General features: G+C 35.2%; 1 protein-coding gene across 1 annotated transcript; it reads right to left on the reverse strand.

Annotated features, from left to right (window-relative positions):
- Positions 1 to 780: 780 nt before the first annotated feature.
- LOC140152907 (tropomyosin-like) lies at positions 781 to 21,973 on the reverse strand. Its single transcript, XM_072175443.1, has 3 exons — positions 21,698 to 21,973; positions 18,780 to 18,905; positions 781 to 913 (listed from the first exon to the last, which is right to left on the reverse strand). Exons 1-3 carry the CDS (start codon positions 21,809 to 21,811, stop codon positions 806 to 808), a joined length of 348 nt encoding a protein of 115 aa, XP_072031544.1. The 5' UTR covers positions 21,812 to 21,973; the 3' UTR covers positions 781 to 805.
- Positions 21,974 to 22,462: the final 489 nt, after the last annotated feature.

Below are 22,462 nucleotides of genomic sequence, written 5' to 3' on the forward strand. Positions count from 1 at the left end.
TAAAATTCTTTTTCTAGTTTACGTACCAAATGGCAAAATGGAATAAAAGCAATTTTATAAGGCCAAGTAAAATAAAAAACATGTTTCACGTCCGGGTTTTTGAAAAAAAAGAAGGAAGAGGGGGCTTTTTATTTTATATTTTTTATCGCAAAATTGGTGTAAATACCCATAATTAGAGCTGTTTTATCGTATAAAATAATGCCTGGAAAAAGGAGGAGGCCTCTTTTTATTTGTTGTTCTGAGAGATAGGCCCCCTCTTACTATCACAAAACCTTACAAAAGTGTTTCTTGTATGTTAGCAAAGCTATAGAAAGCATCTCTACTTCCTAGACATATTTTATGAAAAGTTATAACTGAATTTCAAAAAATAAAAATAAAATTGAAGAAACCTCAAAAAAAGGAAGCGGGAGGGGACGTGAAACATGTTTTATTTTTTATTTGGCCTAAGGTGTGAGGGTATCAAAACTTACATGCATCACATTCTTCATTGGGAATCCAACAAGGATATATAGTGGCATATCTTCTTATGGTTTCTTTTGCATAACAACATAGGTTTGAATTTCTATTTCTACCGAACAATCATCCAATGCAAAATTCTTTCAAATTCTACAGAAAGAACAGACTTCAATGTTTGGGTATTCTCATGCTTGGTAAAATGCATAGTTCTGGCATCATTCTGCATGGTTCTTGCAAATTTCAACATGGTTATTATATAACAATATTGCTCTATTGTGATCTTTATTTTAACAAAATATATAAAAAGCAACAAAAGTATCTTACCTCTGGTTTTCATCTGAAATTACTTCTATTTCTTGAGTTTCTTTGAGAGTTCTTCCACTCTTGCCTGCGCCCTTTCCAATTCTTCATCTTCCAGTTGAAGTCTTCTAGATAGATTGCCTACTTCAGCTTCTGCCTGTAATTCAAACAAGCCAATGCAAAGTCACAATTATTATCTTTGGAATAAAAATGCTATGAAAATATTTCTGTTCATATTTATACTGGAAAAAGCTCTTCAATGCAGTTTCCCTCACATTCTAATTAAATCACAGTTTGATTTTTTTTTTAAAAGATTTTCACCACAATTTTGGACAGATTCCTGTCCTGTAGAAACTGGAGATAAATATGGCACCAGTTTTTTGGGCATTGATTGGCTACCACGATTTGCAGTAATAATGTCCTGTCTCAAAGAACACAAAAGTTTTAGATCAATTTTGGGTGACTTTTCAGTGATTTTACCCAATTCCTGCAAGTTAATAACCCTTCCACGATGCATGGGGATTTCAGCACTTTTGTTTTTCACTTGGGCATATATTAAAAAGTTAACTGAAAGTGAAACAAAGCTTTCACTGACATTGACAAGTTATGCACTAATAAATATAATATATTGAATGTAATTAATATATTGTAACAATATAGTAAAATGGTCAGTTAACAAACTATTAGTACCGTATTAGAATTGAAAGAAAATTTACCAGGAAGTATAATAAAAAGGGACTCGCTAATCTCCATTTTTCCCTTCCTGTTTTGACCTTTTAACTAGTACAAGTAAGCTATTTTACTCATAGCGTTAAAGTCAGCCACCTTTTTTTTAAAAGACGTAATAGCCGATTGTGTTGACTTTCTGTCACTATAAAGGAACTTTAAACTGCCTTGGGTTAGGGCTAGGCAAGGTGTATACTAGTACATGTACTAGCTGCAAGTTAAAGTACATGTATTTGTACTATGTAGCAGTACCGGTAGTACAAATAAAACAGTATAGCCTTAAACGGTGCCTTTTAAAATTCTTGAGTGTAGTTGCATGAAGTAACATTCAGTAACTTGGAACTTGATCATAACAGCATCTGAAACTTACATGCAAGCCAATAATACGTTACATTAAAAACCTATGTAAAACCAAAACAAGTTCCTGCAATGTACATACATGCAGTGTACATACATGGTTTTCTCTACTGAAGTTGCTACCTGTACAGTGGAGTCTGCAATATTTATTTCAAAATTTTGTGAAATTTAACAGTACAATTTTTGCCATGCAGTCCTGCAGGCAGGCTACATTACATGTACAAGCATGATCTTCTCAAAACAAAAATATGTAAATCCTTCCAATTTGAGATTGACATGGTTCATTGCATACAATAGTATTTACTCAGGATTCTTTTCTTCCATACTATACACTGAATTGTTTATCCTGCATAATCATGCACAACACTCCCTGTATAACAAGGGCACAAAAGAAGACTTATTTTTGCAGAATTCTGATTTATTTGAAATATAATCCTGATTGATCTCTTGATACACACACTGTATTGGTAGGAATGTCAGCATTCACCTTTTATTTGTCTGTGAAGAAACTTGACACTGATATGAAGAGTACAAGAATGGCATTGCCAACAACAACATGTATGGGATCAGAGTCTGTAAAGTCCAATGTTATTGTTTGGGTACCTATACATGTATAACACTGAATATCTTCTCACAGAAATGGATCTGTTTAACATCTGTCCCCTGATCTACTTTGTAAGGAACTAGTCCATGGCTGTGAAATTATTTATGGCTTGTACTTTGTAGACTACATGTACATGGCTCAAAATAAGCTAAGGTGTCATAAAAGTGTAACACACAATTATTTTCCAGCTCTTTTCTTTTGGTCTCCAACCAGGTTTAAATTATAGTATGCACATATATCGTTCATAATACACTAAAAAGAAAGATAAGTTATAGACCATTTACTTCACAAATTTAATTTTCTAGCCCTTAAATCGTTATATTTGACAGACACAATTTTGATGATTTTCTGCAATCAAATAAAAATTTATAAAGTATTACATAAGGTATTTTGTGGTTATTTAGGTGTAGGACCTACAGCAACTAATTGTGGAAAAAATGTGTCCAAATATTACAATAAGGAGGATAAATTGTTATAAATAAAATATGTGTGTCTGTCAAGCCATAACATACGCAAGATGTCTGTCAAATGTAACATACAGAATAATAATTTGGCAAAACAGTAGTTCAAGATGGGAAATTGAATAAAGATCACATGCAGTTTATAAATCACATGTTTTAAAACACTTTTATAAACTCTAAACTATCATCATAATGTGAACATCAAGTGATTTTTAATTTTTTTTAATTTATTGCGTATGTTACTTTTGACAGACACATACAAGTCTTGCGTATGTTACTTGCGTACAAATGTTTGACAGACAACACTTAACAATGGATTGTGTCATCAAAAAAGCTTCTCCTCACAAAGTGATAGTGCCACAAAGCTAGGTGGAGCTAAATGCTATGTCATGTAGCATAATTAGCTGTATCACCCTAGTTTAGCAGGAATTACAGCACCGTCTTTGCGTATGTTACTATTTGACAGACATTTCAAGAAAAATTTTAAAATTGTTATATGTTCAAAAAAGATGGCAGCCACTTACAAATTGATTATAATATGGAGAAATGAAGTTATTTACAATAGATTTACCCTTTAGTTTATGCTTCAAGTCTTTGTTTATAAAAACTGAGGGACTTCAAAATCAATCAAAAGTTTGACAGACAATAGTAACACACATGCAAGGCAAACTTTTAACTCCATTTTTTGATCTGTTAACTTATAATTCATAATGCCTCTTTCTGTTTTTTTGATTGGTTTACTGCACCATTTTGGGAAACAGGTCACATGAATTTCTATAAGGATCCATAAAAAAAATTAAAAGCTGTTGAAAAAAGGCGTCTCTTGGCATGTTACAAATAAAAATGTAAAAATAGGCATTTTTACAGCTATTTTTTATTTTTTTATTATTTAGAGTGAAAGGATTTTACTTAAATTGTGTATTCTATGTCTTTACTACCTAAACTTGCCACTAAACTAGCAAATATTCCATTTCTATAATTATTATTTTAAAAAAAGATGTCAAAATATATGGCTATAATATGACACCTTAGCATATTTTGAGCCACATGTATCATAATTTGAAGGGTGTTGAACTACATGGTGTGAGTGCCCACTGCCCATGTTTTTGAACCAAATTACTGTATGACTCTGGAATGTTTGGCACAAAATACTGATCAATTGTTATCGATTATAGAAAACGTTTTACCACAGTACAGAAGACAATAATGTTTATCGTTATGGCCTAATTGTGCTACGATTTCTCACATCTGAAAATGCAAAATAACATCAGACACCCACGCCATACCAACCAAGTTCAATGAAACACTCTTTTCTTCACAAAAATTCCAGTAGAAACCCAATGAATCATGCAATGTGTCCTTGAATTTCTGCTTGGTTACCCATGATAGAAACTCACAGGAATGCTTTCACGATAAATTTGTGCATACTTCAATTGACAAGTTGTACCGTATTATTAAATAAGGCCAACCACCATTAATTAACGCTTAAAATAATTGTGTGCATAGTGATACACCTTATTTTCTAAATCTACATTAAAAACTAAATCAGCTGCATAAATTTGCACGTAAAATTTATTAAATCCCCAATTATTTAAAGATTATCAAAGTACAATAACCATAAAACTTGAAACTCAACCGTTGTTGTTAGCAACCAAATGCAATTATTCACATTGTGTATTTAACACTCCATAAGTATTCACATATATGTACATGTATGTATGCTGTACATGTACATTACATGTGCATGTTTTTGTGGCGAAGAGCTACACACAGGCTATGTATTATGTTCTAAAGCACTGCATTTACTCACATACACCGTATTTACTGGTTTATTAGAATAACACGTGAATGGCATACACGACCAGCATAAATCTTTAAATTGAGCTGATTATACTGCGAGCCCAATCACTGGGAAACAAGATGACTCACATTCATAAATTCAGGAGGCAGGCTGGCAGGTGAAAGGGAGCGCATAATGTCCAGACTGCAGTGCCCTTGAACACTGTGTGCATAATATTAATATTTCTGTGTTAATTTCAGTGTGTTTAAATGCATGTTGTATGCTGCATCATCATCACCAAGAGCCCCTTTAATAAATTGATACATGAGGCTGTGGGCAAAAGTGCTGATGGCTGAGATGGATTTATTGCCATCAAAAGGGTAATTTTATGATTTCATCTCATTTATGGGCAGACATAATGACAGTTGGCATTTCAAATTACACAAGGGTGACACAAAAGTAGGGTAATTTATGCAATTTTACCTGTTATTTTCTTGAATTGACAGTATTCTATTTCAGGATCCCAAAACAAAGTAAGAATGTTTTAAAAATATTTTTGTTAAATAATCCTAAAATTTAAGTTAAAAAATATTGCCATTGGAAAAATATTCAAGGACTCAATCAATAATTTAAAGCCCATTCCAAACTGTGTTCCACTGTTGTGACTGTTCTTAAAATGTGGGAATACTGAAATTTGATGTTATAATAATAAACTTCACACTTCCATTACCTTGGTGTACATTCCAAGTTCTGTTTTATTAAACCATCCTCCCTTTCTGTCAACAGTTATCAAATATGAAAATAAAACCCATTAAAAATTAACTAGTTTTGGAGTCTCTGTGCTTTCTCACATAGTCATGGAGACCAGTCAACACATACAGAAACATTGAGGGAACAACCCTGACAATGGACTTGCATGCAGCTATGTATTATGTACAGTCAATGAATGAGAACATGAACACACCACAGTGGTACCACAGCTGATCTCACCAGATGAGGTCACCTAAGGTCACATAAATGCTATCAACAAAATCCCCCACTGATAGCCTAACTGGGCTAGCCTAGCCTGATGTGTATCATACACAGCCTTGGGGCAGGAGGGTAGATTTAGCCTTGGCCTAACCCAGGACACCAAATCTGTCTTCACAGTGTCATCACTTTTAGTCAGGTTTGAAGTTACACAGAAAAATAAACTTTGGAGTAAATTTTGTCTGCAAAAGTCAAAAGTGTGTTGAACAGCGGAAATAAACTGTATCTCATCCTGCACTCTCTATCTTCTGTCAGTTGTACACTTTGGACCATGACAGGCCCTCTCTGACATTACAAAATACACCAGTCCTAATGTAGCCATGTGAGTGCCCCCACCCCCCCCCCCCTTTCACGGAACAGGGCATAATTTAGTGTCAGAATTTTGCATAGCATAATTGTGACAAAGTTTTATTTGTATAGCAAGAACTATGTATTAGCAATGACATTTAATGTTTGTGTGATTGCATATCAATTTGGCTGCTTGTGTAGCAAAATGTGATGCGATACTGGTTATATTATGCCCTGTCGAGGAACTGCATGTACATGTAGGCCTACATGTATGTTTGTTTGCATGGATGCTATGCCAATAATACTTATAACCAATCAGTGCCTTAGCCAATCCCTGCTTACTGGAAGGAACCCCGGGGAAGGACCTTATAGTGGGATAGGTGTTTTAGGGTTAGTGAGTATAAAAGTCAAACTTCATATACATTTTTAATTTAAAATTGGTAAACAACTGTTGAACTGGCATTATAAGACAAACATGTAGGCCCTCTAGTTGTACAAGTCAGGATGTGAACTGAATGGATTGTATTAAAGCCCTAATTTATTGTCACCCTGATGTTGATGTGCACATGTACATACATTGTACATCAGTCCCATATGGCCTACCATATTGTCTGTAATACACCCCGGGTGGGCAATGTTAGAAAGGAGAATAATTATTTATTAGAAAAAACTTTCAGTAAAATTTTGTTTTTAATCAGGGTGACAATGGCCAAAATATCACTAACTTCTGGTTCGTTTCCGGGTTCAAATCCAGCAATATCATTTTTTTATCCAGGTCAAATCCAGCAATATTATTAGGCCAAAAAATTGTTCTCTTGTCAAGTTGGGCCGGTCGGTCGGGAAAAGGTTTTTTTTTTGTGTGTTTTTTTTCAAATACGGTACTAAAGTACTTGTTTGTAAGTAGACCTATCTGTGGTAAAACACTCACTGATCACAGAATTTCCACCATTGTCAACAAATTCAAGGTATTACTCTACTTCATAATTTTCATTTCTATGTACAGGTCTGGCAGACTTAAAATACTGCAAAATAGGTCAATTCAGTGTTTAACATGTGTATTGTGTAGATACTGAGAATAATTTATACGAAGGGGAAACATGCAGTAAATGGTATTTTACAACATTTATTTTATGTAAGTTTTCATAAAATTTTCAGACGAAAAGTTCATTCTGACATTTTTGGGGTAATTGTAAAACGGTCAAGACGGCCGAGATGGTCGGTCGGCCGAGGACAAGCAAACAACTTTGTTTTGCCTTATCGCGGTAAATACTCAAAAATTACATTTGGAAGAGCATTTTAAGCAAGACAGTAATTTATTTAGTGAAATTCTACCATAATTTGACAATGAACTGGATGGTAATATGTTAGATTCGGTTTGGTCCCATAATCATGACAGACAGCATCACTGCCACTTTATATACTCAGTCTCACACGATATGGCATTTTTGCATAATATGAATTATGAATTGTTTTCATCAAAAAATCGCAGGGGTGTTAGAGAATGAGCATTTATTATATTACAGACAATGGTAGTTCGTACTACATAGGCCTCAAGATGTCCTCTCCAAAAATCAGAAAAAGTTAATACTTTATGATAGGAAGTAGCCGCTTCCAAATGGTTACATTTCTCAAAACGGTGTAGGCATCTACAGTGTGATACATTTGTAACATGTACATGTACCATACATTACATTACATTGCAGTACATTATGTTTGTGATAACAAATGAAGAAATTTGCATGGTTGAGAAATGATAACCAAAGGTGAATACAGGGCAAGTGTTATCAGCTGGGAAAATGGCTTCACTGTTAATCTTAGCAAAGTGACTCAAGCATTCTGGTCTGCTTTAAATTCCCTCAAAGTTGATTTTTATAATTTGCACACATTGTTTCATCACAAACTTCAAGCAATACTTTGCTTCAGGTAATAATTTGCAGAGTAGAAAATTTGACCTATTTTTAGTTTAAGTTCTTGAGGGGTCAATATCATGAATGGTAACTTAATGACTCACTGCTGCTAGCTGCACAATGAAGCCATGAAGGTCAAGTATAAATTTGGCATTCTGATACAGAATCTGTGTAGGAGCTACATGCCTCAAATACCAGTGAGGTTTAGGTGACATTCCACAATCAAAATCCCCACAAGCAATGGTACAAAAACATTTGGAAATGAACTTCAAATTTAGACATAAATTTATTGGAGTATCTCCTACAGAGAGATTTAGGATAGGAACAGAGGAAAAAATTATCCTCTAACTCATGTTTCAAAAAAGGGTCTTTTTGGTTTTAACTCTATTGAACAGGACCCCAATGGAACAAACTGTGGTGAGACTGGAAAATCTCTATGTTGCTGATTTTATCTTTTCAGATATCGTACATTTCTATCAAAGTTTCAGCCTGATTTTTCATGTTATGATTTGTGCTACCACAAGCCAAAACTTGTGACAAGGAGTTTAGGGTTGAATGACCCTTCAGGCAAATTTTCTGTTGCCAAAATCACAAAGCTCCCATGACCAATTGGGGAAGGGGCAGGTCTTTCAAGCCAGAGGTTGAGGTCCTGAGTTTGATTCAGGATGAGAGTGACTTTGCTTGAAAAAAGCTGAAGTAGAACACAAAAAAAAGGTGAAAAACAGCTTGAAATTGGCAAAAAAGACCCCAAATTGGGCTGAAAATAGATAAAAATGTGTGAGTTTGAAAAGTCAAAAAAGCTTAATTCAGCTGATCAGCTACAAATCTCATGCCTGTTGGTTCCCCAGTGGGATCAATTTCCTCTTTCCAACTTTTTATGTGTTACTGTACAAATGATAGCAGAATTGTTGGTAATTTTTAGTATTGGTGTCAAGATTTTGGGTGAAATGGTCAGGAAGATGGAAAACACTTCATAGTCCTAAATGCATAAAATGTTGTACTCTCAGAGTCTCTGACACATGTATCATGTCACATTTGTGAACAGGTATATGTGATGCGATCAAGCAAAATCAGTCGGAACTCGGCAATAATAAATTTTCAGTTTCTTACAGGATAGTAAAAAACATTTACAAAGCTGGATTTTGCAGAAAACCCCATTGAAATTGAACAACCAGTTCCAAAAATATGAGCAATTAAAGAGTTTCCAAAACAAGAAGAAACAAAAGGAAATATTTCCTTTATTTGGCTATATCTCAAAATCAATATTTCCAAGTTCCGACTGATTTTGCTTGATCGCATCACATATGTGTACTGCTTTATCAGATTCCAACCATTGGTATTCAAATAATAAAGATTGCAATGAAATCATAATTCATAAAAATAAAATTTGCCTATCTCATATCATAAGGCAAAGGAAAGTCAAAATTTTACAGTTTTTACAGAACTTTAACAATGGGCTTCCAAGTATAATGACTAGGAATTGGAGGAAGTCATATGATCATCATTGGACAAAGGTTTTGTAAATATTACGTTGTCATAATGTAAGTCTGTTCCTGAAAATTGTTTCCAACTTAGTCACAACATGTAGGCCAATACCACTTATTTGAAGTTGTTGCTCCTAAAGTTATGACTGTGTGAATATTGCACAATGCATGTATACAATTATTCTAGGACCTCCACTGAACCAATAATGCCACAACGCACCTCATGTTTGCTGAAGTATGACCATGCAAACATGACATCACATGACACACATACCTGCACAAGCAAGAGAGTAGGATGTGATTTTGCAATCTAGTTATTTGTTTGTGGGGAGGGGGGTGCATGTGTGCACTTATAAACACAGGCAAATGTGGACATGGGAAATCTACATACATTGTAGTTGTGGATGCTCAGAACCTGCAGGCTGCAGACATCTGCAGTTCCTCCAGAGTCCAGACAGTGTTTCTAGCTATCCAAAATGGAACTGACAATGGCCAGTGTAGAGCAAGGTCCGCACTTGGATAGTAAAACTATAAAGAGTACCCAGTAAGGCCGCACTGACTGTCCGCAGTGGACAGTGAAAACTTGACACTGACAGGGTGGGTTGCCTGCAGGTGTTTGCGTAAGTGGGGGTGTGTATGGGTGTATACAATGTAGTTGTGTACATGTGTCTGTTTTAGTCTAAAGACCATGGTATGGTTATAGACTGAGTGAAACATACTCCCTATTGAAATGTAATTTGCAATGTGTGTGAAGATCAAAACAACATTATTATTTTACTGCCACAGTATTTTTGACACCAAAATCTACATGCACTTAGTAAGTTCATATCTATTAGATAGTTTACAAAAATTACATTTTTTTTTACTATTTATGGCGAGTTATCTAAAAAACATTAAAAAAATTAAAATGTCAGTAGCTTGACAACAGAAGTTTACCACATTATGACATAGGGATATCCCCTGACTATTGAGTCACTAAACTTTATCAATGGAAAACACACAAGAGATTAGAATTCAAAGAAAACCACAGCCAATCACTTCCCTTGACAATAATTCACTTGTCTCATATTAATGATAAATGACCTGGAAATGAGTCTTCCTACACACACTTAATGAATGGCATGTATTCATATCAAATTCCAAATAATCCAATCCACATGCCTGTCTTTGGTATGAAAAAGAAAGGAGGATTCACCAAACAATTTTTGTGCTTGTACTATTCACCAAGATTTTATGTACATGTAGTACAATCATGTAATCACATTTTGTCAGTGTTATCTCCTAGATTTCAGTTGCTCCACATAATAAAAGGGAAAAAAACTCATGTTTCCAATACCTAATTGAAATAACATGCAGCACACAAGCTATAAAAAACGCCTACGAATGTACATGTACGCTCAACCATTCCTCATGTTTTATTACTGTATAAATGTAATGACAATTTAATGTCATATTTCAGCATATTTTATTGCTCTTGTAATGTGTGACAAACTTTTTCTCTAAACTTAATTCTCATTTCCCTATTCAAGATGAAAATTATCATGTGCAAGCAGCCACACACTCAACACCATTTTGTCGTTATCCGGATGTTGAGTTCCAATTTAATGTGTCTACAGAGATGTCCGATGTACCGTACATGTACAAATGCTGGGCTGGGAATGTGGAATATTTCAGGGCTTTTTTTTTCCTATATAAAGTCTCAAAACAAATACCTCATGCATGTACATAGAGGTTGATATAATAATTTACTTCACTAGCTTCCAGAGAGGAAGGGAGCTTGCTTGCTCATGGTGATAATGTGTAGGCCTACATGTACAGCCATACACAGCATCAGCATACACACAGAAGTGCGATTCCGATTGACTTATTGGAATGATTAGTGATACTGATAGGGTGCAACTCTACTATAGAAAAATTATTTAATTCTTGCACATCATGGAACATACTCTTTGCGTGGCTGTGCGTAGTAAGCTGTTGTACGCAGATTATAACCTCGCATATGGTTGCGTAGAGAAGTGTTGTACACTTGTGTAATAATTAGCGTGATTAGTCACGGAGTAACAAGCGTAGTTGAATGTTCCACGATGTACACAAATTAAATAATTTTTCTAGTCTCATTACAAGACTGCCCCCGGGGACTGCCCTGCCCCAACCATAAACCCTGTAAACAGATCGGAACTCAAGTCCAGCAAGTTGCACCCATTTCGGCAATTGTACCGGCTGATTAAAATCGTAAACAAGCCGGCAATGATGCAGAGCAGCGCTCACTAAGGGAACACAAAAAGCCCTGCGTATGTCGCTCCCTAACAGGACCGCACCTGTTGATCAGAGCTTGAGTGCCATACTAAGCTTGGAAGTTAGTGTAATAAGCTATTGTATTGACCTGCCAGTCTCTTGCCTGCCATGTTTTATTTAGTGTGAATCAGTGTGAATACTGTGATACTGATAGATAGTGTTTATAATTAGATGAATATTAAAAAATAATGAATAAAACATTATCATGATAATTGATGTGATGGGAAACACCACTTCATGTATTCAGTAACACTGTGCCGTGATCGCTGTGAATACAGCGATTGTATCAAAACATTGTATTTATTTGTAATGTATAAAATCATGTGGAACTGGACATGTTAACAGAAATGTTTTAACAGCATACAATAATATTATATATCATGTTCATAACTGGTCACTTGTCCAATTATTGAGACTTAATATTTAAGTGTGTCATCATCAGTCATGATGTAGAATCAATCAATTATTATTTTGTGATGAGTGTTTATATGGAGCCTGTGTGACAACTAATCTCATATTGCATTGGCAATGCATCCACAACCTGTTAATTCTGTCTCGACATGTTTGCATGTAAAATGCAAGGTAAAACTAAATCCATACAAATTCAAGACTTGGTGATAGTTCTAACAGTTCATTTAGAATTCTTAACATTATAATATGATGACGGTATTTTGTTAACATATCGTGTAAAACAAGCAAAACTATTTGGGCAGTGCACACTAAAATGGCTGCCCACATAATAAAATCATACCCGATCGGCTCTGTCCTTTTCTTCTTCATATAATAATTTCATTTTATCTGTATCGTCTCTAGCATCGTCCCTCTCTTGTACCATCGCCTGCATTTTCCTTCTAATATTTTCTACCGCAGCCATGATTGTTTTATTTCAGTCCTACAGCTGTGGAATTCCGACAAAAAATGGTACCCTCTCGTCAAATTCAACACACCGCACAGAGAAATACACGGGTGAAGCTTGGCCCTATAACTGATTTGTTCCGGGCAATACTAATTCGCAGTACTTCATAAAGTCCGTCAAAATAAATCACAAATGCGAGTTTATATCGGATTTACTTGCCAAGTTTTTCAATCTATTGTCAATTTATACTTTTTTTGGTATGAATAATCAACTTTTTCTCTCTATTTTAATTATTCTTTACCAAATGTGTGCTCCGTGCGGATTGATATTTCAATACAGGTATGTCATCTGAAAAAGTGGGCTGGGTATCAGTCTCATGCCCATCTGTTAACTATTGTGGTTTACATGCAGATCTCGGCAAGTGATGTCCGGTGGTTTCTATGCATGAGTAATTTATGCATGTTGGGGATCCCGAGGTCAACCTTATTTGGTCAATTTCAGTATTGATTTTGGTGACTTTGGCTATTATTTTCTTATGGAGAAAATACTGATTTATTTAATAAAATATTTGCATAGGCTTATTATTATTAAAATATCATTAGTATTTTCCAATCATTTGTTTTTGTCGTTTATTAAAGCTGTCAATCAATGAAGTGAGGAAACCCCATGGTCATGACCCAAGAATTTCGATGTTGTGACGTCATTTATGACGTCACCACTAAATATTCAACTTATTTACAAAACGTGCCTGTGGGAAATCAGCAGAAAGTTGAAAAGTTGTCCGATTTTTAATTCATTCAAAGGGATAAGTTTCGCGATTTCAATTTTACTTAGCATCCACTTTTTAGGCTGTTTCAATACATTCAATAAAAAAAAGCTTGATTTGGACAGTGAATTTAGCACTTAATAGCAGTAATCTGTGCAAAATAACATCAACATTGATTGTCTTTTCGACAGACAGACAAAAATACAAATTGGACGATGATGTCTTTCAATTTAACGACCGAATCTGCAGGAATTCATTACAAGTTATTACAACTTGTGAAGCCATATACAGGTTGTAAGAAATAAATTAATATACAATTTAGAAAATATTAATATTAGGCAAGTCACTTTATTATGGATTGTATCAGGTGTGTATTGAATTTTACTTGGTCGTCAAGGTAATTTTTTTAAAGCTACTACATAAGTTTGTTTCAATAAAATCGGCAGTGTAGGCCTACACGCGAAGATATGGCCAATTGTAAAAGTGACTGAATTGAGTTGAATCATGAACCATCTGGTCGGTGCTCTTTAGATGGGTAATTTTAAACAATGGGCACTTGAAGTGGTAGGCCTAAGCCTAATTAATTTATGATTTTTAAATAAATATCATATTATTTATTTACTAATGTAAAATGAGCCAAAATTAAAGAAATTATGTCAAAATCAGAACAAAAAGAAGTTTACATTACATTTTGACATAATTTAATTAATTTCAACCCATTTTGTGTAACAATTCCGGTCAAATTAATGCAACCTAGGTATGAGTTTGATGTACTGAGCATGTTCTTTTAGTGATTGCACAATAGACTCACAATATAGAAAGTCAGTGTGACAATTTAATGTAAGAAATTGATTCAGGTATTTGTATAGGCCTTGCTTCCTCATATCTCTCTTTAGTTATATTCGTCTCAGGTCTAAACTGGGTTAACATCTAACAGTGTCATTATCCGACATCTAATTCATACGGGTTATAAACATACTGACCCCTTCTAAAATTGGCACATCATGTGTCACTTTTCAAGTAGACAAAGCTCCAGCAATTTGTAAATGTTGTTAAAAGTTAACTGATAACTGAGTGACACGAATCCTCGGGCAGAATCACTCGTATCCAGGCCTAGTGCATGGAAAACATTTTCCATTGAAAGTCGTGCACTGCTGTATTAATTTTATTATATAAAATTAAAAAGCTGTCTCCTTAGAGAAGCTTGTCAAATGTCACCCCCCCCGATTCAATTGAGCATCCATATGATATGACCATAACATGGCGGTGTGCTCTACTTGCTAATGATTGTGCCAGGGCTGGATTGTGCCATGCAGTGACGAGTTACAGCGCCACCATTGTTTTAAAACTTTTAAAGGTATATGGTCCCGGGGTCTTGTCACGGTATCAGGGACCAATAAGGGTTAAACTTGGAATTTCCCAAAATATCGCTTCCCAGGAGTTGTTTTTCTAACATTTCAATGTTCTAATTGTCACCATGTGGTGATAAAAATGTGAACTAATTTGGTCCTTCATGAGCTATATGTCATAGGCCTATAGCAAGCTTAGCTATATAGAAAGTTTAAAACTTTCCAGTTGCCATAGTTATCGTCATAACTCCTTTAAACTGCTTTAAAGTGACATTTTGATGATAGCTCGAGCTATACAATTTTGGGCGCACAGATTATATTCTTGCGTAAATTTAATAGTAAAATCAAAACCAATACCAAAATCTAAAATGTTTCCGAAAATCAAAAAGTCGAAAAATCTTTTGTTGTTGAAATCTTACACAACCCATCCACACACCTTAATACCCTATACGAACAAAACCCAGACCAACTAACCTTTACCCAAACACAAAACCCTTACCCTAACCTAACCCCAAGTATAATTGGGAACATTTATTTCGAAAATCGGACCTATTCAATTTAGGGATGAAATCAAAACTCGACCACCGGTTCCGGGTGGTTCCGTCCGGTTGGAGCCGGTTTTATTGTTCTAAACAATGGAGCGTGGTTCAACCGGCGGTCGAGTTTGATTTCATCCTTTATCACATTGGCTTGTATTAACTTGAGGCATGTCAAAATCTTCGTGGATGTCCCACCCAGCAAACACAAACCGTTTTACAGAAAACGTTTTAAATGGCTGATGGTTATACACATGGGTATAAAACGTTTTAGGGTATATTCAAAAACGTTTTGAAAACTTGCGCAAAACTTTCTTGCAATGTTATAATGTTGACAAAATATTTTGTAAACATGTTTGCCCAAAATATTTTACATAACATTTTGACAACATTTAAAAAAATTAATGATGTTCGCAAAAAGCGTTTTAATGACCTTTGTATAACCCGACATTTAAATGTTTTTAAAACCCAGAAATTATATATATAGGCCTACGTTTTACCAAAACGCGTTAAATAACATCTTTATAGGCCTATAGCGTTTTTAAAACAATTTTTTTTTGTGTTTGCTAGGTCAGCCAAACGTTGGAATTAGCCCTTTCTTGAAGCAAAAATTCACAAAAGGTCCACTTTTGAGCTCCCCACTTGCACCTCCCCCGAATAAATCCTGGTAATGATTGGAAAACACAGTTCTTTGTGGTACAACAGCGCATTTATGGTGTAAACTCAGGACAACATTGTCATTTATCAAATAAAGAATTATTATTATGAGTTATTAGACCATGTCCATTGTCCAATTATGGTGAGAATGATGGCCCTGAAACGGGTCGTAAACTTAGGTTGTCCCCTCGGTTACTATATTGAAGATTTGGTGGCTCTAAAAAGAGCAGTTCGGTTGATGGACTGACCTTGTCCACTGATATCGGTGTCTCCAAACATGCATAGGCCTAAGCATTGGACTGAACCCCAGAGGGCATGTTCTACATTGGGTTCTCCTGGTTAAAGGTGTACGGGATGTGCCGCAACTTTTGGGTACCTTTTTAGCGATTTTGGCATAGGCCCAGAGTATATTCCAATTAATTGCCTTTTGCCCAAATGTTCCCTTACATACCCAATTTGGGCAAATTTGTGTGCTTTTTAGGTGCTTTTTGTAAAACAATTAGTAGGCTGATGGGTTGCAACAGCAAAAAGTAGGTAGAGAGAAGTGTGTACCGAGCAAATTTTTCAAGGGGCAAAATTGCAAAATCGTCCTGTTGGCCGGTACCCGCGGTACTAGACATTGCGCGACAATTTTGTCTCGGTCTATAGTCTTTTGAGCCGGGGAACTTGTTTCCCTGCCCACCTGACGTCGGTACACCCCACTTACAATCAACTTGTTTGAACATCAAGCTAAAGGAGCTTAAAGGGTTCATGACGAATTCACTTGCTTTCTTCTTTTAGCCCAGTCAAACTAAGGAAAATAATGGGTCAATCCACTACTAATTGCAACAGAATCCATTTAATCACCATCCATTTCAGAAAAGCCATATAAAATAACACATGGAACAGTGCCTATAATTTGCCCGGATAATTTGCATAAATTCAATTATGGTCCGATTATGCAGGATGACATTTGGTCGAATCTGGTTAAAAACCATACCGGTAAAATGCATTCCTCTCATCATCAGGATTCAGAAAATATAGTTTGACCTGTCTAGCACATACCATTCTTAAGAAATAGGCTAAAAGTCCAAATGTCAAATTTGGGATCCACGGGCGGGCGCCGCGTCTACAATAAAAGGTAGGCCGATTTTAATCATTATTATGTTTTGATGAATCCAAGTGGGTGAAAATATTGGATCCGAAACACAAAACTTACGCGTAATTAATGGTCTCACCGTGAGTTTTAAAATATTGGACGAGGCGTATGAATAAAAAACAGAAAATTTGCATTATTTTAGATCTTTTGTGAAAAAAATACGGCAAGTTCAACATGACTCGGTGGATTTTAGCGGAAATTGTATGCACACTGTTTGGATTTTCCGGGACTTTTGATATGTTTGTGCCAGCTTTTGGGAGATGGACGCATTTTACTGTACTTGTACTACTGGGCTACCGTATATCTATACGTACTAGCGGTCACCCGTCTTTCGCGGGTATAGGGGCCTACCGTCTTTCGCGGTTACCGGCTTTTGCGGTACTGATATTTCATATAATTTGTTTTAATGTTATACTTAATGTGATTACTGATGTGAGAGGATATTGTCATTTAGAATTATATATATAATTGAGAAGGTCAGGTGCAATTTCAGTGGTTTTTTTTAAAACTTTGGGGTGCATCCCATTTTGAAAGTTGTACAACTTCGTCTGATGCAGCGCAATTTAAAGTGCAGTCTCAGAACAATCAACATGCAACATAAACTGTATGAGTGACCCCATGATCAGACAACCCCTCTCCGGTCTGAGCAGGGTTCATAACTAATTATTTCACAGCCCCTATAGTTGAATAAATGTAAGTTTCAAGACATCTAAATGCTTAGCCTTATACCTTGCACCTGATTTGTTGAAAAGTTGAAATTATTTTCTTAATCATCTGTGGACAGGAAATTGTTGAAATTCGCGAGGGAAATCTTCAACAGTGGACTACCAAATCGCGGGTTTGGCAACCCTGATTAATTTTGTTGATTTTTTGAGACTTCAAAATTGTTAAATTGGATATTCTTCCAATAGTCCTTCAACACAAAAGTGAACACTTGAACTAATTCAATAAACAAACACTCAACTGTTGACGATAGGTTCTCCATTGAGGGCAGTCATCCTTTGAACATGAATACTGAATACATGCTAATGTTGACAAATAATAATAAACAATACATGTTAATTACTTGGGAGCTACCTTAAAATTTCGCCAAACTCCCTAATTTATAATAAATGATTGGTATTACGAAATGAAAATGTAATTTGTTCATAAACTTTTATAATGAAAATATCTTGATTATAATTATTTGATTTAGGGTAGCATATTGCGCTCATGTGACAATTTTAGAACTGAAAAGCATATAAATTGCAATTATAGATTAAATTGATACACAAAACTATACTCTTAAATTTGCTCTAAATTTTGCCATTATACTTCAACCTCCTCCTTATTTCAGGAATTTTCCTCTGATTTTAACATTCATTAATTATATAGATGTCACTTTTTTGTCCTGTGGGCACTTTCTTCCAAAATCGATAACTTTAAAAACAAAGGAATAGCAATTCGGAGGGAAAATACCATTGTACTCTTCAGATGCAATAATATTGAATCATATCAGTGTCATTGTGTCAACTATCATGACTATGGGCTTATTTAATTCCAGATCCAGACTTTTACGCAAATTTGATCCAGTTAAGATATGATCCAAGAAAGATCAAATTGGAGTAGTATAAATAAGAACTGATTCTGGAATATTAGCTCATTATTCGATCTTGATCCACATTTCTATCTGACCCACAGAATTAGATTGGTTTTAATTCTGTGATCTGACCTTTTCTAGAATGTTGCATCATGGGACGATACATGATTCAGAGATACCAAATATAACTCATCTTCAAGAAAGTACTTACGTTGCTCTGTGCTTTGAGGGCCTCCTCACATTTGACTTCTGTCTCGTGGAGTTTCTCACCCGTTGTGTCCAATTCTTCCTCAAGCTGTTTGATTCTGCCTTGCAATTCCTTGATTTGATCGTTTGCCTGAAAATCAAATCAAATTAAAATCAAAACAAAGTTAAGAAAGACAGTTTAACGAATTATATTTTGTACATTTTTACATGCTCATTATGTATATAGATCTACTCCTGTTAAAATAAAAAAATCCACCTTGGGTCCTCTTAGGAGTGGTTGAAACTGCACAGTGATTTGTATCCCAACTTGACTTATTTCTACTTTTGCAGCAAAGTGACTCAAAGCCAAAAAAGGAAGATAACAGACCTTTGCATGTTTAGCTTATAATTTACTAATCCCAACCGAATGGACGGGGGCACTCCAATTATTGGTACGTGTCATGTGCCTGTCAATATATAGCCCTCCTTTTTTAAGGCAAACTTTACACCCAATGACCCCTTTTTTCATATCAGCTTACACCAAATGACCCCCTTATTTAAAGAAAAATTAATTACACCAAATCTCTTATACTTATTCGCGCTTCGCGCGCATACATGACAAATTTAACATTTTTGTTTTCAATTTTAGCCTCCAATTTCAAATATTCGCAAACCTTTGCACATTTTCCCCAGAAAATTACTAGGCCTATTTTTTCACTGTCAATGACACCCAATTTTTTGAATGACCCCCATTAATTGCATTTTCATGAAGCCCACATGACCCCTAGTCCGAAAAAATCCTACACTGATAGGCCCAACTCAGTTGAGAGGATGATGAGTATATGCCCCTACATGATATTGTCCCGGAGTCACTCTGCGACGCGGTGCAGGGGTGGGCCCTGGGTTGGGGGGGGGGGCTGAATATTTGACATGGAATATGTATTTATAAGGGTATTCTCATTTTGTTTCTTATAATGTTTATGATAAACCGTGTGAACACGCTATAATACTCAAAATAGACTAGGGCCTATATGAATAATACTAGTTCAAAATGGCAAAAAATCTTTATGCGACATTTTGTTCTGGCCGTAGTAATACGAAAATATGGACATCGTAGGCCTATTCCGCTCATTCAAGGTATTCAAAGCAGAGCGACCAAAATGCACCAATATGTTTGTAGGAATTTTTCTAACCTTAATTTGAAATAATTATATTGGGACATTTTGTAGAGGATAACAATCAGTTACTGCAAATTATTCTATTTTGATTTATCTTATCAACGAAAATAATGAATACATTTCACGTTAAAAAATCTCATTAAATATTTCTTAAAGAACAAAACATATTTTATTTTTTTTCAACGGTTAACCACACCTACTGTGCAAAGTTATTTTTATTTTGCAGAAAATGTCGGCCTAGACGTGTGGTTTTCTATCGCAGCCTGATATCGGCAGCCAATTTGGTCTTGTTGCCAACCAAGAGCTGATGGTATGCTTCGAGTTTGACACCTCCCAGCTTGGCATCTGGCCCGTGCCTAGAGCTATTACACACACGCGACATTTTTACTACGCCGGCCAATTTCAAATTCACACTTTTAAAAGTTTCCAAGAACCGATTGGTGTCGTCCAAGTGTCATAGTATATATATGATTGCATGCAACGGAATTTAATGCATTTTGTTTTGATTAAGGGATTGTAATTTTATATCATTTTTACCATGGTAAACCTAGAAAGAATTCAATGCATTGAAATGTTTGCATTTTACCGTCTAAAATATACTTAAGGCCTAATTATCTTTCCCCATATTATACTATAATTTATGGTAGCATAGCAATTTTAACATATTTTAATATTTTAAAGTATATAATAATGTTAATGACATTCGGTGAACTATAATGACGGTTATTTTAAAAAGATGGAGACTAAAAGAAAGTTTTCTAAAAAGAAGAAAAGAATTTTAAAATGCATGCAAGAAAAAACGTTTTAATTATTGCATCCGTAAAATTGAAATAACAGTAATGTAAGGTTAACCAAAATAAATTTTTATCGACAAACGAATATGTCGTTAAATATATATGTGATAAGTTTTAAATTTTGCGCAAATTGTTTAAAAATAAGTGAAAATGAGGAAATGACAAGATGAAATTTAAACTGAGGGAAAGGTGCAATAATTTGGAAAAAGAAAGGATATCTTTAATTGAATAAGTTTGGAGAAATGATTTATTAATGTGATCCTGTTGCGGGTTCGTCTGGGTATACTTGCTTAATGTGATTCAAAAATGATTTAAGATACAATCAGAAGGTACTAATGAAATTAATATTTTTAGATATTTAATTATTAAAAACAACAAATTTATTCATTATTTTAATCAATAAACTGCACTTTTTGTATCTAAGTTAGAGCCCTCTTCTTATCTATTTGGTCATGGTATGTCTGACGTATGCAAAGAATGTACATCCATTTAAAAATGGCGGACAGACAAACTCGTATGCAAATGAGCTATCTACCGTAGACGACGCTGCTTAAGGGTTAATCCACTATTTAACTTTTCGTTTGCACTGAATTTTATCACAAATTCTCCAATAATTATAATTTAAAAAGGCAACTTCAAATGAAATTAAGTTAGAATGTGTAGATGCTAACCTTGTGTGACTTTTAGCAGCGGGAATTCTTAGCATGACCATGTATAGTGACTCCTGGCGAATTGCCGACTTTAAACTTTGTAAAACGACACGTAACATCCATCATGGTGACATAAACTTTCAGCATTTTCGTACATAATTTTGTTTCATGCTTTCAAAAACGCGTTTCCCATACAAACTTTTCTCTAAACATAATAAAGTTCTTAAAGAAGTTATTAATGAATGTCTACATTTTTAATTTTTCTTAATTCGTGCTAATTTTTTAACGAAACGTCATGCCTGATTGATTTTACAACTTTACCTTTTCCTCCCTTTCTTGTGCTGCTCTCATTTCTGCCTCCGCCGCATCTTTGGAGTCTAGCGCATTTTCCTTCTCGGCCTTCAAAGCCAACATCTTCTTCTTGATGGTATCCATGGTAAAAAGTTATTTGGTTTCTTCTCACGGAAAAAATCAACAAAGTAAAACGGTAGTACACCGATTTAAAATCCACGGAGCTGAGAGAATGAACAAGCCGCGGCCGAGAAAGCGCCTATAGACTGCCTTTCCGTGTGGAATGTGGCGAGCGAAGGAAAGAGCGTTCAGACTTCAAAACATACGGCAAGAACAGTCTCCATACGGGTGGGAGGAATTTCAACGGGGTCACGAGTCACAAATCTCTGCTGGGGTTGGTCACGTGATAACATCTTTACCAATCATAAGTAACCTCAAGGCATCCACAGAATGACGTATTCTATCTTCTTACTTTTAGATGTTCAGATGCTATCGCTATTTCATCCAAGAGAAATTCTTAGGCATCCATATATGGGCTTTGCTCCCTAAGCAGCCCCTGGTATCATTGCGTACAGTTGAATTGATCTGCTACTTGTAAAACATTATTTAATTCATGTGTGAAGTAATTGTGGACCTCATCAATGATGTTGGCAACTTGCTTTGCATAGCACATCCCCGTTGTCTAAAATTAGACCAAGTCAAAGAGCAGTCTGTTTTTAGATTTTACTATATTACTTTGAGACTTTCCAAAACGTCATTTTACGAGTTGGAGTTGGTGGTAAATAGAATATATGC

Source organism: Amphiura filiformis, chromosome 5 (assembly GCF_039555335.1).
Source record: "Amphiura filiformis chromosome 5, Afil_fr2py, whole genome shotgun sequence".
Classification (NCBI taxonomy): domain Eukaryota; kingdom Metazoa; phylum Echinodermata; class Ophiuroidea; order Amphilepidida; family Amphiuridae; genus Amphiura; species Amphiura filiformis.